The sequence below is a fragment of the Bubalus bubalis genome, chromosome 6, assembly GCF_019923935.1.
Source record: "Bubalus bubalis isolate 160015118507 breed Murrah chromosome 6, NDDB_SH_1, whole genome shotgun sequence".
Taxonomy (NCBI): Eukaryota; Metazoa; Chordata; class Mammalia; order Artiodactyla; family Bovidae; genus Bubalus; species Bubalus bubalis.
Genome location: NC_059162.1, coordinates 32,092,219 through 32,108,432, shown reverse-complemented (window position 1 = coordinate 32,108,432; position 16,214 = coordinate 32,092,219). Strand labels below are relative to the sequence as shown.

The 16,214-nt window shown below is 43.0% G+C and overlaps 1 protein-coding gene across 1 annotated transcript; it reads left to right on the top strand.

The window, feature by feature from the left end:
• Positions 1-9,021: 9,021 nt before the first annotated feature.
• Positions 9,022-14,718, top strand: LOC102399181 (protein pitchfork). Its single transcript, XM_025288106.3, has 6 exons — positions 9,022-9,094; positions 9,326-9,468; positions 10,094-10,192; positions 10,963-11,093; positions 12,985-13,102; positions 14,479-14,718. The coding sequence occupies exons 1-6, from the start codon at positions 9,076-9,078 to the stop codon at positions 14,545-14,547; spliced, it is 579 nt and encodes a 192-aa protein (XP_025143891.2). The 5' UTR covers positions 9,022-9,075; the 3' UTR covers positions 14,548-14,718.
• Positions 14,719-16,214: the final 1,496 nt, after the last annotated feature.

Below are 16,214 nucleotides of genomic sequence, written 5' to 3'. Positions count from 1 at the left end.
GAATTGATGCTTTCGAACTGTGGTGTTGGAGAAGACTCTTGAGAGTCCCTTGGACTGCAAGGAGATCCAACCAGTCCATTCTAAAGGAGATCAGTCCTGGGTGTTCTTTGGAAGGAATGATGTTAAAGCTGAAACTCCAGTACTTTGACCACCTCATGCGAAGAGTTGACTCATTGGAAAAGACCCTGATGCTGGGAGGGATTGGGGACAGGAGGAAAAGGGGATGACAGAGGATGAGATGACTGGATGTCATCACTGACTCGATGGACATGAGTTTGAGTGAACTCCGGGAGTTGGTGATGGTATGGAGGCCTGGCATGCTGCAATTCATGGGGTCGCAAAGAGTCAGACACAACTGAGTGACTGAACTGAACTGAACTGATGATCCCATTGCCATTTATTTTGTTGTTTTGGGTTCGAAGTTATACACCCTTTCTGTGTTTCTTGTCTAGAGAAGATCTTTAGCATTTGTTGAAGAGCTGGTTTGGTGGTGCTGAATTCTCTGAGCTTTTGCTTATCTGTAAAGCTTTTGATTTCTCCTTCATATTTGAATGAGATCCTTGCTGGGTACAGTAATCTGGGTTGTAGGTTTTTCTCTTTCATCACTTTAAGTATGTCCTGCCATTCCCTCCTGGCCTGAAGAGTTTCCATTGAAAGATCAGCTGTTAACCTTATGGGAATCCCCTTGTGTGTTATTTGTTGTTTTCCCCTTGCTGCTTTTAATATTTGTTCTTTGTGTTTGATCTGTGTTAATTTGATTAATAAGTGTCTTGGGGTGTTTTGCCTTGAATTTATCCTGTTTGGGACTCTCTGGGTTTCTTGGACTTGGATGACTATTTCCTTTCCCATTTTAGGGAATTTTTCAACTATTATCTCCTCAAGTATTTTCTCATGGCCTTTTTTTTTTTTTTTTGTCCTGTCCTTCTGGGAATCCTATGATTCGAATGTTGAGGCATTTAACATTGTCCCAGAGGTCTCTGAGTTAGTCCTCATTTCTTCTAATTCTTTTTTCTTTTTTCCTCTCTGCTTCATTTATTTCTACCATTCTATCTTCTACCTCGCTTATCCTATCTTCTGCCTCCATTATTCTACTGTTGGTTCCCTCTAGAGTATTTTTGATCTCATTTATTGCATTATTCATCATTGATTGACTCTTTTTTTATTTCTTCTAGGTCCTTGTTAAACATTCCTTGCATCTTCTCAATCCTTGTCTCCAGGCTATTTATCTGTAACTCCATTTTGTTTTCAAGATGTTGGATCATTTTTACTATCATTATTCTGAATTCTTTTTCAGGTAGACTCGCTATCTCCCCCTCTTTTGTTTGGTTTGGTGGGCATTTATCATGTTCCTTTACCTGCTGAGTATTTTTCTGCCTTTGAATCTTGTTTAGATTGCTGTGTTTGGGGTGGCCTTTTTGTATTCTGGCAGTTTGTGGTTCCTCTTTATTGTGGAGGTTCCTCACTGTGGGTTGGGTTGTACGTGTGGCTTGTCAAGGTTTCCTGGTTAGGGAAGCTTGCTTTGGTGTTCTGGTGGGTGGAGCTGGATTTCTTCTCTCTGGAGTGCAATGAAGTGTTCAGTAGTGAGTTTTGAGATATCTATTGGTTTGGTGTGACTTTGAGCAGCCTGTATATTTAAGCTCAGGGTATGTTCTTGCATTGCTGGAGAATTTGTGTGGTATGTCTTGCTTTGGAACTTTTTGGCTCTTGGGTGGTGCTTGGTTTCAGTGTAGGTATGGAAGCTTTTGGATGAGCTCTTATCAATTAATGTTTCCTGGAGTCAGGAGTTCTCTGATGTTCTCAGGTTTTGAACTTAAGCCTCCTGCCTCTGGTTTTCAGTCTTATTTTTAGAGTAGCCTCAAGACTTCTCCATCCATACAGCACTGATGATAAAACATCTAGGTTAATGATGAAAAGATTCTCCACAGTGAGAGACACCCAGAGAGGTTCACAGAGTTACATCAAGAAGAGAAGAGGGATGAGGGAGATAGAGGTGACCAGGAGGAGAAGAGGAGGAATCAAAAGGGGAGAGAGCAAGCTAGCCAGTAATCAATTTCGTATGTGCTTTCCACAGTCTGGACCCCTCAGAGAGGTTCATGGAGTTACATAGAGAAGAGAAGAGGGAGGAAGGAGATAGAGGTGACCAGGAAGAGAAAAGGGGGAATCAAAAGGAGAAAGACAGATCTAGCCAGTAATCAGTTCCCTAAGTGTTCTCCACAGCTCGGAACACACAAAGAGATTCACAGAGTTGGGTAGAGAAGAGAAGAGATGGGGGAGGAGATAGAGGTGACCTGGGGGAGAAAAAGGAGAGTCAAAGGGAGAGAGAGTAATCAACCCAGGAATCACACTCCTAAGTAAAAATGGGTAATGAAGATTGGATTCTTAAAGGTACAGAATTGATAACAAATACCAAAAAGCAAAGATTAAAAATCTAGAGTAGAGGTTAGACTCTCAAAAATACAATCTTAAAAAAACCAAACAAAGTCACAAAAATTATAAAATATATATATGAAGTTTGCTTTAAAAATAGGGTCTTTTCTTTGCAAGGTAATAGTAGGTTATAAAAATGAAAATTAAAGGAATAATAAAGGACTTAAAATTTTTTTAATTTTTAATTTGAAAAATGATAATAGTAAAAATATATCTAGGAATTTCTCTGGAGCTGTTGTGGGCAGTGTGGGGTCAGTTCAGTTTCAGATAGTTCCTTGATCCGGCTTATACTTCTCAAGATCTATAGGCCCCTTCCAGTGTAGTCGATGCTAACTACAGGGTTTTAATCTGTTGCACCTGTCACTTCCAAAGTGGTTCCCTCTGTTTATTTTAGCTTCTTCTGTTTGCTGGTCTCTTCAGTGTCTAATTTCCGCCCTGACACAAGGGGGTGAAGGTGGTCACTTATGTAGGCTCACTTGTTCAGTCATGCTGTTGGGAGTGAGAAACACTGTAAACAAATATCACTGGCGTGTGTGGGGAGTGCTCACAGTGTCAGCCGCACTGGGTTTGCCCCTGCTCATGGCATGTGTTCTTTCCCAGTCTACACTTCTCAGGCTCTAGATTGCTCTGCCGGAGAACTGTCTAAGGCGGGCTCTGAGTTGTGTGCACTTCCCAGGTCTAAGCCACTCAGGTTCAGGTTCTCAGGCACTCCACAAAGGCACAGACTCGGTTGGGCATGTGTTTTGTGCCCTTCCCAGGTCTGTGCAGCTTAGGCAACCAGTGCTTGGTGAGTGCAGTCTCCCCAGGTGGGGGGTGCATCTTATCACCTCCCCGGTCCCAGCCGCTCAGTTTCCTGGGTGGCAGCGGGAGTGCCTGTCTTAGGTGTGCCGTGTGGTTCTTCTGGGGAGCTGATCTCTGGTTGCGACCCCCCCGGCAGATGTCAACCATCCAGAATCCCCAGAAGTCTTGGTTAGCAACTGGGAGCCAGTTGCAGTTTGGTAGAGGATGCTGTCTCTGGGGCTGAGATTGCCCCTTTCCGGCTCTGGCTATCCCCCTCCTGCTTCCCTGCCTCTGGTGGGAGATGGGCCAGTCCACAGCTGGCTAGCTCTCCTCTGGTATTCGCTCAGTCCTTTGTTCTGTGAGCAGGCTTGGCAGTGCCTTAGGTTAGGGCTTTTTGCAGGATAGTTCTCTCGCACGCGTTCTCTCTCTCTCTCTCTCTCTCTCTGGTTATCCCATAGTTTGGGTTGCTATCTCATGTTAGTTCCCTCAGATTGCCCTCAGGGCATTCAGGCCCATTCCTTACCTTAAGCAATGTAGCCTGCACCTCCCTGTTCAGCCCCCACTTTCTGGTGGCGGATGCGAGCATCTGGGCTACTTCTCTGCTGGAAGTTGCCATTAGGCACATAACCTGTGGGTTTTATTTATTTATTTATTTTTCCTTCTGGTTATGTTGCCCTCTAAGATTCCAAAACTCCCCACAGACCAGCCGGTGAGAGGCTTTCCTAGTGTTTGAAAACTTCTCCTCTTTTAAGACTTTCTTCCCGGGACAGATCTCCATCCCTAACTCTTTTGTCTCTCTTTTTATCTTTTATATTTTGTCCTACCTCTTTTTGAAGACAATGGGCTGACTTTCTGGATGCCTGATGTCCTCTGCCAGCATTCAGAAGTTGTTTTCTGGAATTTGCTCAGTGTTTATATGTTCTTTCAATGAATTTGGGGGGGGAGAAAGTGGTCTCCCAATTCTATTCCTCTGCCATCTTAGGACCGCCCCCCTAAAAAACTGTTTCATCTATTGCAAAGTGAGCTCTTTTAGTGAGGATACATGATTAATTTACCTTTTTAGCCCCAGAACAATTAAGTAGTCTGTGTTTGGAATGCATGAGATAGGAAAATACACAGCTAAGAGTACACTCTGGCTTAGAAAGAGGCAACTGGCATTGTTACAGAAACAGGGGTTGTAACAGGTATATTTTACATTACTTGTGTTTACCTTCCCATTTCCCTCCTGCTAGTTCATCTGTTTTTGGATAGCTGTTTAGTTTAAGGCGATTATGAACAAATGAACACTGTCCCATGATGATAAGTAGTTGAGGGAACTTCGGGCATCTCCTGTGTTGAGGACATGAAATTTTACCTGCATTTCAGACAAGAGAGGACACTAGAGGCAAGCAGGGTGGATTGTAACAAATATTTTCCAGTTGTCCCTCTACCTCCCCATCCTTCTCCACCTTTCTCTCTGACCCTGGAAGTCTGTTTGGACTACATCCAATAGCTCAGTAGGCTCTGCTTGAAAGAAGGGTACAGTAAGGAGGAGAATGAGGTCAGGGTGTTTACTCCCCTGATCTCTCCCTATGAAGTCACATCAAGGTGACTACATCCCTCCATCAAGGGTCACTGCTCCTCTCAAGGAGGACTGATATACCTGACTCTCTCTTCTTCCAGCTTCTAGAAACCTCTCCCTGTACCAGCTCCACTGTTCTAGCCCTGGCTTCATGGACTAACCCTGTGGTTCCCCTACAACACTAATCTTTGTAGTCTCTTTGCAAATAAATCCGCCTCAAATTATCTTGACTGTACTATCTATTTTCCTTAGGATGCTGACTGATAGATTGCAGCCATGAAATTAAAAGACACTTACTCCTTGGAAGGAAAGTTATGACCAACCTAGATAGCATATTCAAAAGCAGAGACATTACTTTGCCAACAAAGGTTCATCTAGTCAAGGCTGTTTTTCCTGTGGTCATGTATGGATGTGAGAGTTGGACTGCAAAGAAGGCTGAGTGCTGAAGAATTGATGCTTTTGAACTGTGGTGTTGGAAAAGACTCTTGAGAGTCCCTTGGACTGCAAGGAGATCCAACCAGTCCATTCTGAAGGAGATCAGCCCTGGGATTTCTTTGGAAGGAATGATGCTAAAGCTGAAACTCCAGTATGGCCACCTCATGCGAAGAGCTGACTCATTGGAAAAAGACTCTGATGCTGGGAGGGATTGGGGGCAAGAGGAAAAGGGGACGACAGAGGATGAGATGGCTGGGTGGCATCACTGACTCGATGGACTTGAGTCTCAGTGAACTCCGGGAGTTGGTGATGGACAGGGAGGCCTGGCGTGCTGCGATTCATGGGGTTGCGAAGAGTTGGACATGACTGAGCGACTGACCTGATCTGATCTGATCTCTTTCTCTCTAGACTAAGCTGCTGGAGGCTGGGCTGACCACATCTGTCTTGCTCACTACCACACATCACAATCCCCAAAAGCTCCTGACACATCAGAGTGGCTCACTTGTGAATGGCTGGACACTTCCCTGCCTGGTTCCTGAGCCAGTTAGAATTCTCCAAGGATAATCAAAGTCAGTGTTTCTCAACTTTCAACAGGCACTAGTCACCAGGAAAGTATAAATTATGATTTAAGAGATCTGAACATTCTGCCCTTCTCACAAGTTCCAGGTGATACCAATGCTGCTGGCCCCACACTTTGAGGAGCAAGGCAACACCTTATAAAATCAAATGACAATCCAGTCACATAGGACAAACACAATGTGATTCTACTCATATGAGGTACCTAGAATAGTCAAACCCACAAACCTGAAAGTACTAGGTTGGTTGCCAAGATCCGGGAGGAGAGAGTTGTTGTTTAATGATTACAGAGTTCCATTTTGGGATGATGGATGGTGCTGATGTTGTACAATAATGTGAAAGTACTTAATGCCACCTAATTGCCAACTTAAAAATGATTAAAATGGTAATTTGTATATTACATCTTACTATAATTTGTAAAAATAACTACACAAATGAAACCCAAATTGGTCTTGCTATGAGGAATCTACTGGGCCCAGGGATGGTGCTGGGCGGAGTCTGTGTCTCAGGTGCCAAGGTCAAATGAAGAATTTATGCTAACACTGCCAGGCAAGTTGACATTGAATAATGGTCACAGGCCTGTACATCAGGCAGTTTCTGACCTAATCAGAGGGCTTTTGTGAGAGACAAAGTGCTTGTTAAAGATTGGGCTCTGTGGGAGAGGGAGGGGGGAATGATTTGGGAGAATGGCATTGAAACATGTATAATATCATATAAGAAATTAATTGCCAGTCCAGGTTCGATGCAGGATACAGGAAGCTTGGGGCTGGTGCACTGGGATGACCCAGAGGGATGGTATGGGGAGGGTGGTGGGAGGGGAGTTCAGGATTGGGAACATGTGTACACCCGTGGCAGATTCATGTTGATATATGGCAAAACCAATACAATATTGTAAAGTAAGTAGCCTCTAATTAAAATAAATAAAATTAAATTTAAAAAAATTAAAAAAAAAAAAAAGATCTGGCAGAACCTGAAGCTGATTTGCTTGTACATGTAAAGCACATTTTCTGATCTAAACAAGTTTCATTTTTTCAGCTGAGATCCCAGATAAAAGTTACTATTGGAGTGGAAAATTTTATCTTGAAACTGAAGTTCCTAATGCATATAACATGGTGCCTCCCAAAGTAAAATGCTTTACTAGAATCTGACCCTCAACATTATGGTGATATTGAAATATGACTCTATTTACTGAGGGAACTTGTAACAAGTGGCAGTGGCTGGGCTCCCACCAGAAAGTTAAAAGGTTGGTGTAAACTCTGTCTACTCTTCCTTTCATTTATTTTTTACTGGAGTATAGTTGCTTTACGATGTTGTGTTAGTTTCTGCTGTACAACAAAGTGATCAGCTATGTGTTGTGTTGTACTAAGTCGCTTCAGTCATGTCTGACTCTGCATGACCCTATGGACTGTAGGCCGCCTGGCTCCTCTGTATATCCCCTCTCTCTTGGACTTTTCTTCCACCATTCCCATGCCACCCATCTAGGTCATCACAGAGCACCAAGCTGAGCTCCCTGTACTGTATAGCAGATACCCACCAGCTATCTATTTTACACATGGTAAAGTATATATGTCAATCCCAATCTCCCATTAAAAAGAATGAAATTGCTTCACTTGTAGATACCTGAATGGGCCTAGAGACTGTCACTCTTTTACTGTTAGAATGAAGTAAGTTAGAAAGAGAAAAAAACAAATATTGTATATTAACACATATTTGCAGGGCAGGAATAGAGATCAGATGATCTTTTGGATTTTGATGATATATTATATATTGAAACTATGGCATATCACATACAAGATGAGGAAATTTTCCACAATAAGTTGAGGAGGGTACTAAACCTTACACAAGATGACAAAAGATTTTAGGATCATGGATTATGTGTTATATGCCTCTGTAACTTAAAATAAGTTAAATTTCTCTCCCCATCTCTGTGCCTGCTTGAGTCTTTCTGGATTGAATGAGTCTTGTGACCATATAATGAAGATGAAAAATTCCATAGATGCCCATTTTTGATGGAGAACACAACAAAACAATGTGTTTTGGGTCCAAGACTGTTCTGCTTATTTTGTTTTCCCAAAATTGATCTATATAGGTTGCTGATGCTCTAGGGAAACTTCAACTCAAAATTGAGACTAGAGCTTGCTTACCCTTTATCCAAACAAAACCAGTTTCTGCACAAGTGGTTCTAATAATGTTCAGTGTGACCCAGAGTTTAACCCTAAGAAACTCCCTGCAAAGGGTGATTGTATATAAATTCTCTCAGCTTCTTCCGTGTTTGTTGGCTCTCCTTAGATGCTCTAAAGCTTCCTCAGAATGCATAGAAGCACTAAGTGTGTGACTTACTGAAAGAAAGGTTTATGTAAATATAATAATTTTGAACAAACCTCATACTTGCAAAACTTGCTGACGAGTGGTGTGTTCTCATCCAGCTCCCACAATTCAACAGCACCTGTTGGTGGTAGGGAGGAGGCTGAGTGAAACAAGCTTGGTTTACACCAGGACAGCAATTCACTTCTAGGATCCAATTAGTCTATTGTCACTAAACTAACAAAATTATTTCTGTAAAAGGAAAGTCCACATCTTTAGAGGGTTTAACTAACAGGCCATTTAGCTTTATTCTGGCATTATTGTTGTCCTACTAACAGTCCAGAAAACTAGGTGGGGAAAGCTTCCAGAAAAAGACAGGGGGAGTTGGGCTGGCTGGTAAAATCCATCATTCTGCTTCCAGTGAGAAAACATTGGAAATTAAGTTCTTAGGAGACAAAGATAAATCTCCAAAACGATCTAAGTAGCACATGGTCCAGTATGGTTAAATTTTTACCATTATTTGGACACTAATAAATATCTGTTGAATAACTTGAATAAATGTCTTACACAGTCATAAAAAAATACGTTGAATAATAATTCAGTGTCTTTTCAGTGACTGGCTAAGTAGAAAAAAAAAACCTCTAAATAACTTTCCCAACAACGTAGCTTTCTTATCTCATTCAAGATCCAATCTAGGAACATATGCCACATTAGATTTTCATGCTTCATCAATATGCCTAAATCTGAAGTAACTCCTCAACCTTCTTATGTCCCTCATTTCTTTGGTACACATACACTTATTTTGTTTTTGTTAGTTCACACCTTCCTGGGCTCCTGGCCCTAGCGGTGCAGGTTCCCACCCAACGTGGCCCGACGTGGCTCCGTGGCAGGCCCCCTTGCCACGCAGGCGCACCAGAGCTGGGGTTGTCTGCCAGCCTGTTTGTTCCCTAGGCAACGCGGTTCAAAACGCTCGCCCTAGAGGCACTGGCGAGATGTGCTTCAGCAAAGCAGGTGAGGACGGCTGAGTCAGGGTAGAGGCAGAAGGAAGATGGGGAGACTGGGAAAGACCAAGCGGGAAAGGAGGGAAATGTGGCTTGCCTGTCTCCTTGGATTGGTCACGGTTTCGTTAAGAGTGCAGTCTGCTCAGGTCTCGGCCACCCTTCCCCACACCGCCCCTGCCCCCACCCTCATTTGGACCACAGGGACTTCCTTCATGTGGAGTTTCTCTTTCTCGTTCTCCAGAGACGCTGGTTAACTACTCCTTTGGAACATGTCAACATAGGAAGATCTTTCCTCACTTCTATCCCTCAGACTTGTTGGGGAACAAGTTTCTCCCTATTAGGGGAGTGCCCCACAGAGGGCCTGGATGTTATATAGCAGAAGAAGTGAGTATTCACCTTACCTCAGGTGGGTGTCAGTTCCCAGACTATCCAAGGATACCCAAGTTTTCTGGAAGAAAAGCCCTGGGCGATTTGTGACCTTCCGGGTCCCGGCATGAGAAAGTGCTCTCTGGTCCTCTGTCTGCAACCAGCTGTCAGGGCCAATATCAGAAAGTAAAGGGCCATTACTCACCTTTGCCATCCCCACTAAATGCAAGTCTTGGCCTCATGCCATCCCCAGTAAGTGTTCCTTCATCATTCATACCTACAAAGGCCGGTGACTAAACATTTCCTCTTAGTCCAAACCTACTGTGTCTGTGCTGGTAGGTAGTTTATAAAATCATAATCAGATTCAGTTGAAACCATATAAAGCTGATTCAGCTCTGTGGGGCTCAGAATAGTGGATTCACTGGATTCAAATGTCATTCACTCTACCTATCCAGCCACATTTCTTTGTAGAGAAGCCTGTGTTACATATGTAATTGTTTGGTCTTGATTCAGAGGAATCAAGAAAGAAAGGGCAACTTGAGCAGAGAAGATTCAGGGATACTCTGAGATCACTCTGTTTTAATAACTATAATGTTCTCTATGCATGTTTTGTCTTTGTTTGTTTTCTACATAACACATGAAGAGTAAAGACTTGGCATACAACCTCGCTAAGATCCCAACCAGTGTAAAAGGATATGGTTTTGGAACCAGAACAGCTGTGAGGTTTAAGCCAAAGAACAAGGTTAGAAATGGCTGAACGTGCTTAGATTTCAGTGTGATCCATGTTGCTGCATGTATTTTCATTGAGGAGCACAGTTGGAGGTTACCTAGAGTATGTCCTGTAATTCAAGATGAAAGTCATCTGGACAAAAGCTACTAAGGAGTCTACATGAAAACTTGGGTGTTAATGTGGGAAATGTGTGTGTGAGTGTCCTGGGAGAGTGGAAAATAATTCTCAGAAGAAATGGTACCAAGGCAGAGCTTCAGTCCTGAGACACCTGCTCATAAAATACTGGAAGCTTTGTTTATATGCATCATATAATTATATGTAATATATTGTATAATATCTTATCAGTTAAAAAACCAGTTCTAACTTCTTAACCTTTTTGTGTGATTGGATTTCAAGTCTTCAGTATAGGTTTCTAATCTCTTGTTGGACATTTTCTTGACACTTAAGCTGAGGGAGAGGGATACTGGCTCCAAAAGAAAATTTGAGTGGGATGGTGGGATGGTGGGATGGTGGGATGGTGGGGATAGTAGCTACAATAGGTTACCTTGACTGTCTGCCCCCATAGGTTTATTTCTATAGCCAAAACATTAGGTACCTTTAGGTAGCTGAACAATACTCTTATCTTGGTTTTCAACCTACTGTGGGCCTAATTCTATAGCTTGAGATAGTTAAACCATAGCTGATACATGAAGAGGGGGAGGATGACTTTGTTTTTTCTACTTAAAAGTCTTTACATATATATACATCACCCTCTGACATATTGATCTTTTTCTTGGAAACAGGATGTGACACCTTACCCAGGCATGTACCAGACAGTCAATCTTCAGGAGCAAACATACAAACCAAATTTTGCTCCATTTAATACCTTGTCACCTCGCTTTCGGACATACTCAAAGGACCCTTGTTATCCTGGGTATGTGCCCCTTCTTCTGGTGCACTTCAACAAAGAGCCATAGGAAAGGAAGTACAAAAAGGGGCTACATCCCAACCACGCCCTGTAAATAAGAAACCATCTATCTTTAAAGATTCAACTCTTGCCTTCCAGGTCTCTAGAATTATAAAATAGTAGAGTGTGGTGATTCATTCAATAAATATTTATAAAAGGCCAAGAAGTCGTGTAGGTTCCAAAGATTTTGCATTACACCCATCATCATTTCTTGGAGCTTACATTCTAGAGTCCAGACAGATGAGAAGCAAATAAACAAGAAAATAATCAGTGGTGATAGTGACCATATAATTTATTAGTCAGCACATGACACTTCTTAGACTTTAAAGCGGGCATTATTAATAATTATACCAAGATAGTAGCCATGAGCTGGAGCTACCACAGGGCCACCAGGAAGTATGGTGACCTGGTGGAGTGCTGAATAACACCAAACAAGATGATATAATAGGCAGGGGGCTTCCCTGGTGACTTAGTGGTAAAGAATCTGCCTGGAAATGCAGGAGAAATGGGTTGGATCCCTGATCTGGAAAGATCTGGCATGCCTTGGAGCAACTAAGCCCATGCACCACAACTACTGAGCCTGTTCTCTAGAGCCTGGGAGCCACAACTAGTGAAGCCGGCACTTCACAGCAAGAGGCGCTGCCGCAATGAGAAGCCCACATACTGCAACTGGAGAGTAGCCCCTGCTCCTTGCACCTAGAGAGAAAGCTTGTGAACCAACAAAGACCCAGTACAGCCTAAAATAAATAAGTAAATAAAAATAGTAATATTTTTTACAAAGATGATGTGATATGGAGTGATGGCTGGAATCTACTTTGGCAAGGATTGGTCTTTCTGGGAAATGACACTTTATCTGAAAGCACAATGACAAGACGGAACTAACCCTGTGAAGATCTAGGCCGAGAGCTTCCCAGGCAGAAGGAACTGCAAGTACAAAGGCTGTAGTTGGGAGGTGTGCAGAAAAAAGAAAGAAGGCTAGTGTGACTACAGTATAGTGGGCAAAGAGAAAATGAGAACAGAGGAGGAATAAGGGCTAGAGTCCATAAACCTCATAGACCAAGGGAGGCAGTCTCAGTGCTTTAGGAAGCCATTGAAAATTATAGGGTGTGGTCAAGGTCTTTCTTTTACTAGTGAGAATTCCAAGGATCAGAGAGAAAATATAACTTTCTTAAGGTTCTAGTAAAGAAGTGGAGATGATGAAGCTTGTTTCCCATGTCCACTCTACATCTTATTTCCACAGTTAAGTGTCTACACCAAAAGACAAAATGATATGAACAAAAGCAAGACAAAATACCCTGTTGTTGAGAAATTTCACATCATGTGTACTGATTAGCATCACTGTGGCAAATCTCTATTATCATCCACCACTGCTGGGATCTCTTGGTTTCTCGGTTAAGAAGAGTGAGGTTGCAGAAATAGTTTAAACTAGAGTTGATTTTTACTTTCACTGAAATGTCAGGACTAAAAATCTTGAACACTAACACCTATTTAGAAACACATTAGCAGGCAAAGGCACCCTACACTTGCCTGACATTAAGATCTAATCAGTCTGTTGCCTTTTCCAAAAGAGTTAGGACTAGTTCAGGTACACAGGTAGTACTGATGAAGTTTGTGGTCACTACAACCCACTCCAGTATTCCTGCCTGGAGAATCCCATGGACAGAAGAATCTGACAGGCTACAGTCCATGAGGTCACAGAGAGTCAGACACGACTGAAGTGACTAACACTTTCACATCCACCTCTTTGCGACCCCATGGACTGTAGCCTGCCAGGCTCCTCTGTCTGTGGGATTTCTCCAAACTAGAATTGTGGTGGTCACTAACTCTTCAACATAAGGTTTTATATTTTTATTTCTAGCCCTGGCACATATAAACTAGAGAAAAAGGAACCCCAGAAAGTCACCTGGCCAATGAAATTTGGATCTCCAGACTGGGCTCAGGTTCCATGTCTACAGAAAAGAACCCTGAAAACTGAGGTAATACGATTGGACTTCTGTGGAGCCTTTACCTAATACTTCCACATGTATCAGTGATTCTTAACCAGGGGTTTGTGAATAAACTTCAAGAAATCCTTGATCCCCTGAAAGTACTTGCACAATTTTGTGTAATATATACTTATGGGAAATTTTGAAGAGTTACACAATTTCACTAGATTTCTAGAGGTGTATGTGACTGAACATAAGTCACAGTTTCTTATTTAGTCCTCAAATAATTTTAGTGGTAGTCTGAGATAATTATCCTCTATGATTGAGAAGGAAACTGAGGATTGTGCTGTGCTGTGCTTAGTCACTCAATTGCATCCGACTCTTGGAGAAGGCCATGGCAACCCACTCCAGTATTCTCGCCTGGAGAATCCCATGAACAGAGGAACCTGGCAGGCTACAGACCATGGGGTCGCAAATAGACACGACTGAAGTGACTAACACTTTCACATTTGACTCTGCAACCCCATGGACTGCAGCCTGCCAGGCTCCTCTGTCTGTGGGAATTCTCCAGACTAGAATATTGGAGTGGGTTGCCACGCACTCCTCCAGGGGCTCTTCTCAACCCAAGGATCAAACCCAGGTCTCCCACATTGCAGGCGGATTCTTGACCAGCTGTGCTACCAGGGAAGTCCAAACTGAGGCTTCGATTAAATGGCTTGTTGAAGTTTCTCAGCTAGAATATAGATTGTGTGACTTCTAAGCCAGTGCTCTTCCCATCACATCACTTAGTATTAGATCATCAAAGTGCAGTGGATCATTCTGGCAAGAACATGGATTTTAGGAACAGACTGCCTGGGTTCAAACACTAGTTCCATATTTGTTTGCTATGTATCCTCTAACTTTTCTAAGCCTCAATTTGCTTATCTTTAAAATGGATATAAACTAGACTTGATCTGATGAAGTTGTAAAGATTGAGATATTATAACACCAGACCTGTAGCATAATAAACGGTCAGCTCGTGTCACTTGTAATAATTCCAGAGGTGTCCTTTTCCCCCCTGGTGGAACTTTGTATTAATTCTGCAAGTGTTTATTAAATGCCAAATGTACTAACATCATTGTGCTAGGGCCTACAGGTAACATTCAAGAATTAAACATATAATCTTTGTTTTCAAGACATTTACCAGCTATACTTGATGATTTGCCAAGTAGAAAATAATTCCTAGCATTATATATTCCAGAAAAAGATGACAAAGAGTAGATATACAGAGCAATGTTGAGAGATTCACTAGGTTAGGTTACTGTGTGGTTGGGGCTCAGGTAGGCTAAAACAGCTCCAACAATACAGGTCTATTTCACACATCCAGGAAGACCAGAGGCAGAGAGTTCTCATGTGAATATTGACTTTGACAGTATTTTTCATTGCAGCTGTCCACAGACAAGGACTTTAGAATGCATCGGAACCGTTTGGCCTACCTAAGCTTGTACTACAACTGAAAAGCTGTGACTACCTTCACATGCTCCTCCTGACCACAGACTCTGCAGGACTGAGGACAGAGCTGCTCTTGTCCTTCTGCATTGCTCTGACCCTCCTGTCTGCCATCATGGGGTGCAGGGAGGGGCAAAGGGCTCATAATTACTATATGACTGCATAAAGACTCATTGTACAGAGGGTGCTCCCTCCACGTGCTGGTTTGTTCTGTAAAAATGTAGAAGGGTCCGAGGGTTTCCTAACTGAGTGCTCAGTAGAGTGGCTTCATTTTACTGAAATATTATACTTGTGCATCCCCGCCCTCTAGCTATAAGTCCCAGGAATGAGTTTTATGTTTTCTACTGCTAGTCCTGGTGATAGGAGATTGTTGGTCTATACATATCAAGGATTTGGATGGCTTGCTTGACTTTGTATTTGGGCTTGCTAGATGTAGAGGATACTTAAGGCAGAGTAAATGTTTTAGGGGCTCTTCCAATTCCTAGACAAGGTGGCAGAGTAGAAAAAACTTCGTGAGCTCACCTCTTCTCACAAGCACACCAAAATCACAACTCACTGCTAAACAACTATTGATTAAAAAAAGACTGGAACCTGCCAAAAAATATCCTGCATCCAAAGACAGAAAGAAGTAACCACAATGAGACACTAGGAGGGGTGCACTTGTGATATGATCAGATCTCACAAACTGAAGAATAATATGACAGAAGTTCTTCCACAGGTGTGAAAGTTCTGAGCTCCATGTCACCCTCATATTGGACATTGAGAAGAACAGCCTCCAGACCCTTTGACTTTGAAGGCCAGTGGGGCTTAATGGCAGGAGCTTCACAGAACTGGAGGAAATAGAGACTCCACTCTTAAAAGCTACACACAAAATTTCATGCACACCAACACTCAGGGCAAAAGCAGTAACTTCATAGAAGCCTGAGAAAGACCTATCTGTTGGGGTTTTGAGGGTCTCCTCAGAAGGTGAGGAGAGTGGTGGCTCATCCTGGGGACAAAGATATTGGTGGTAAAAATATTGGGGGGAGGGTCATCTGCATGAACTCTGACTGGAGGTAGACATCTTGCTTGGGTCATTAGCAGCAAGACCTGGCCCCATCCAACAGACTCTAGGCTCCAGAGCTGGGATGTCTCAGGTCAAACAACAAACTGGGTGGGGATGCAGCCCCATCCATCACCAGACAGCCTGTCAAAAGAGTTCCTGAGCCCACAGCCACCTTTAAACATGTCCCTTGACATGGCCCTGCCTGCTGGAGGACCAAGACCTCCAGCTCCACTCACCACTGGGCAGACACTGGCTCCTCCAGGGGCCAGACAAACCAAGAAGCCTGACAAACCTCTAGTCTAGCCTCACCCACCAGAGGGCAAGCATCATAAGGCAGAAAACTATAATCCTGCAGCCTGAGGAACTCAGTCTGTAAACAGGTAAGAACTTACCCTGAGACCACTTGCCAGGGTCCAGCCCTGATGGATCCAGGGAATTCGAAGCGGGGACGGCATCGGCGAGGATCAGGAAACAACTGCTTAATTAAATGTTAATTAAGGATATAAAGAGTGGTTAAATAAGGATAGCTCAGTGAGGAAATTCAGTGGAGAAAAGAGGCTGAATAATTCAGCCAGAAGGTGAGAGAAAGAACGACATGGGGAGACCCAGTTTCGGTGAACAAGGCCCGCA

Bases quoted from the DNA above. Each gene is read 5' to 3' on its own strand.
- LOC102399181 (XM_025288106.3), top strand. The intron at 11,094-12,984 runs GTATGTGCCCCT...TTTTATTTCTAG, and splicing joins AAGGACCCTTGTTATCCTGG to CCCTGGCACATATAAACTAG. The intron at 13,103-14,478 runs GTAATACGATTG...TTTTCATTGCAG, and splicing joins AAAGAACCCTGAAAACTGAG to CTGTCCACAGACAAGGACTT.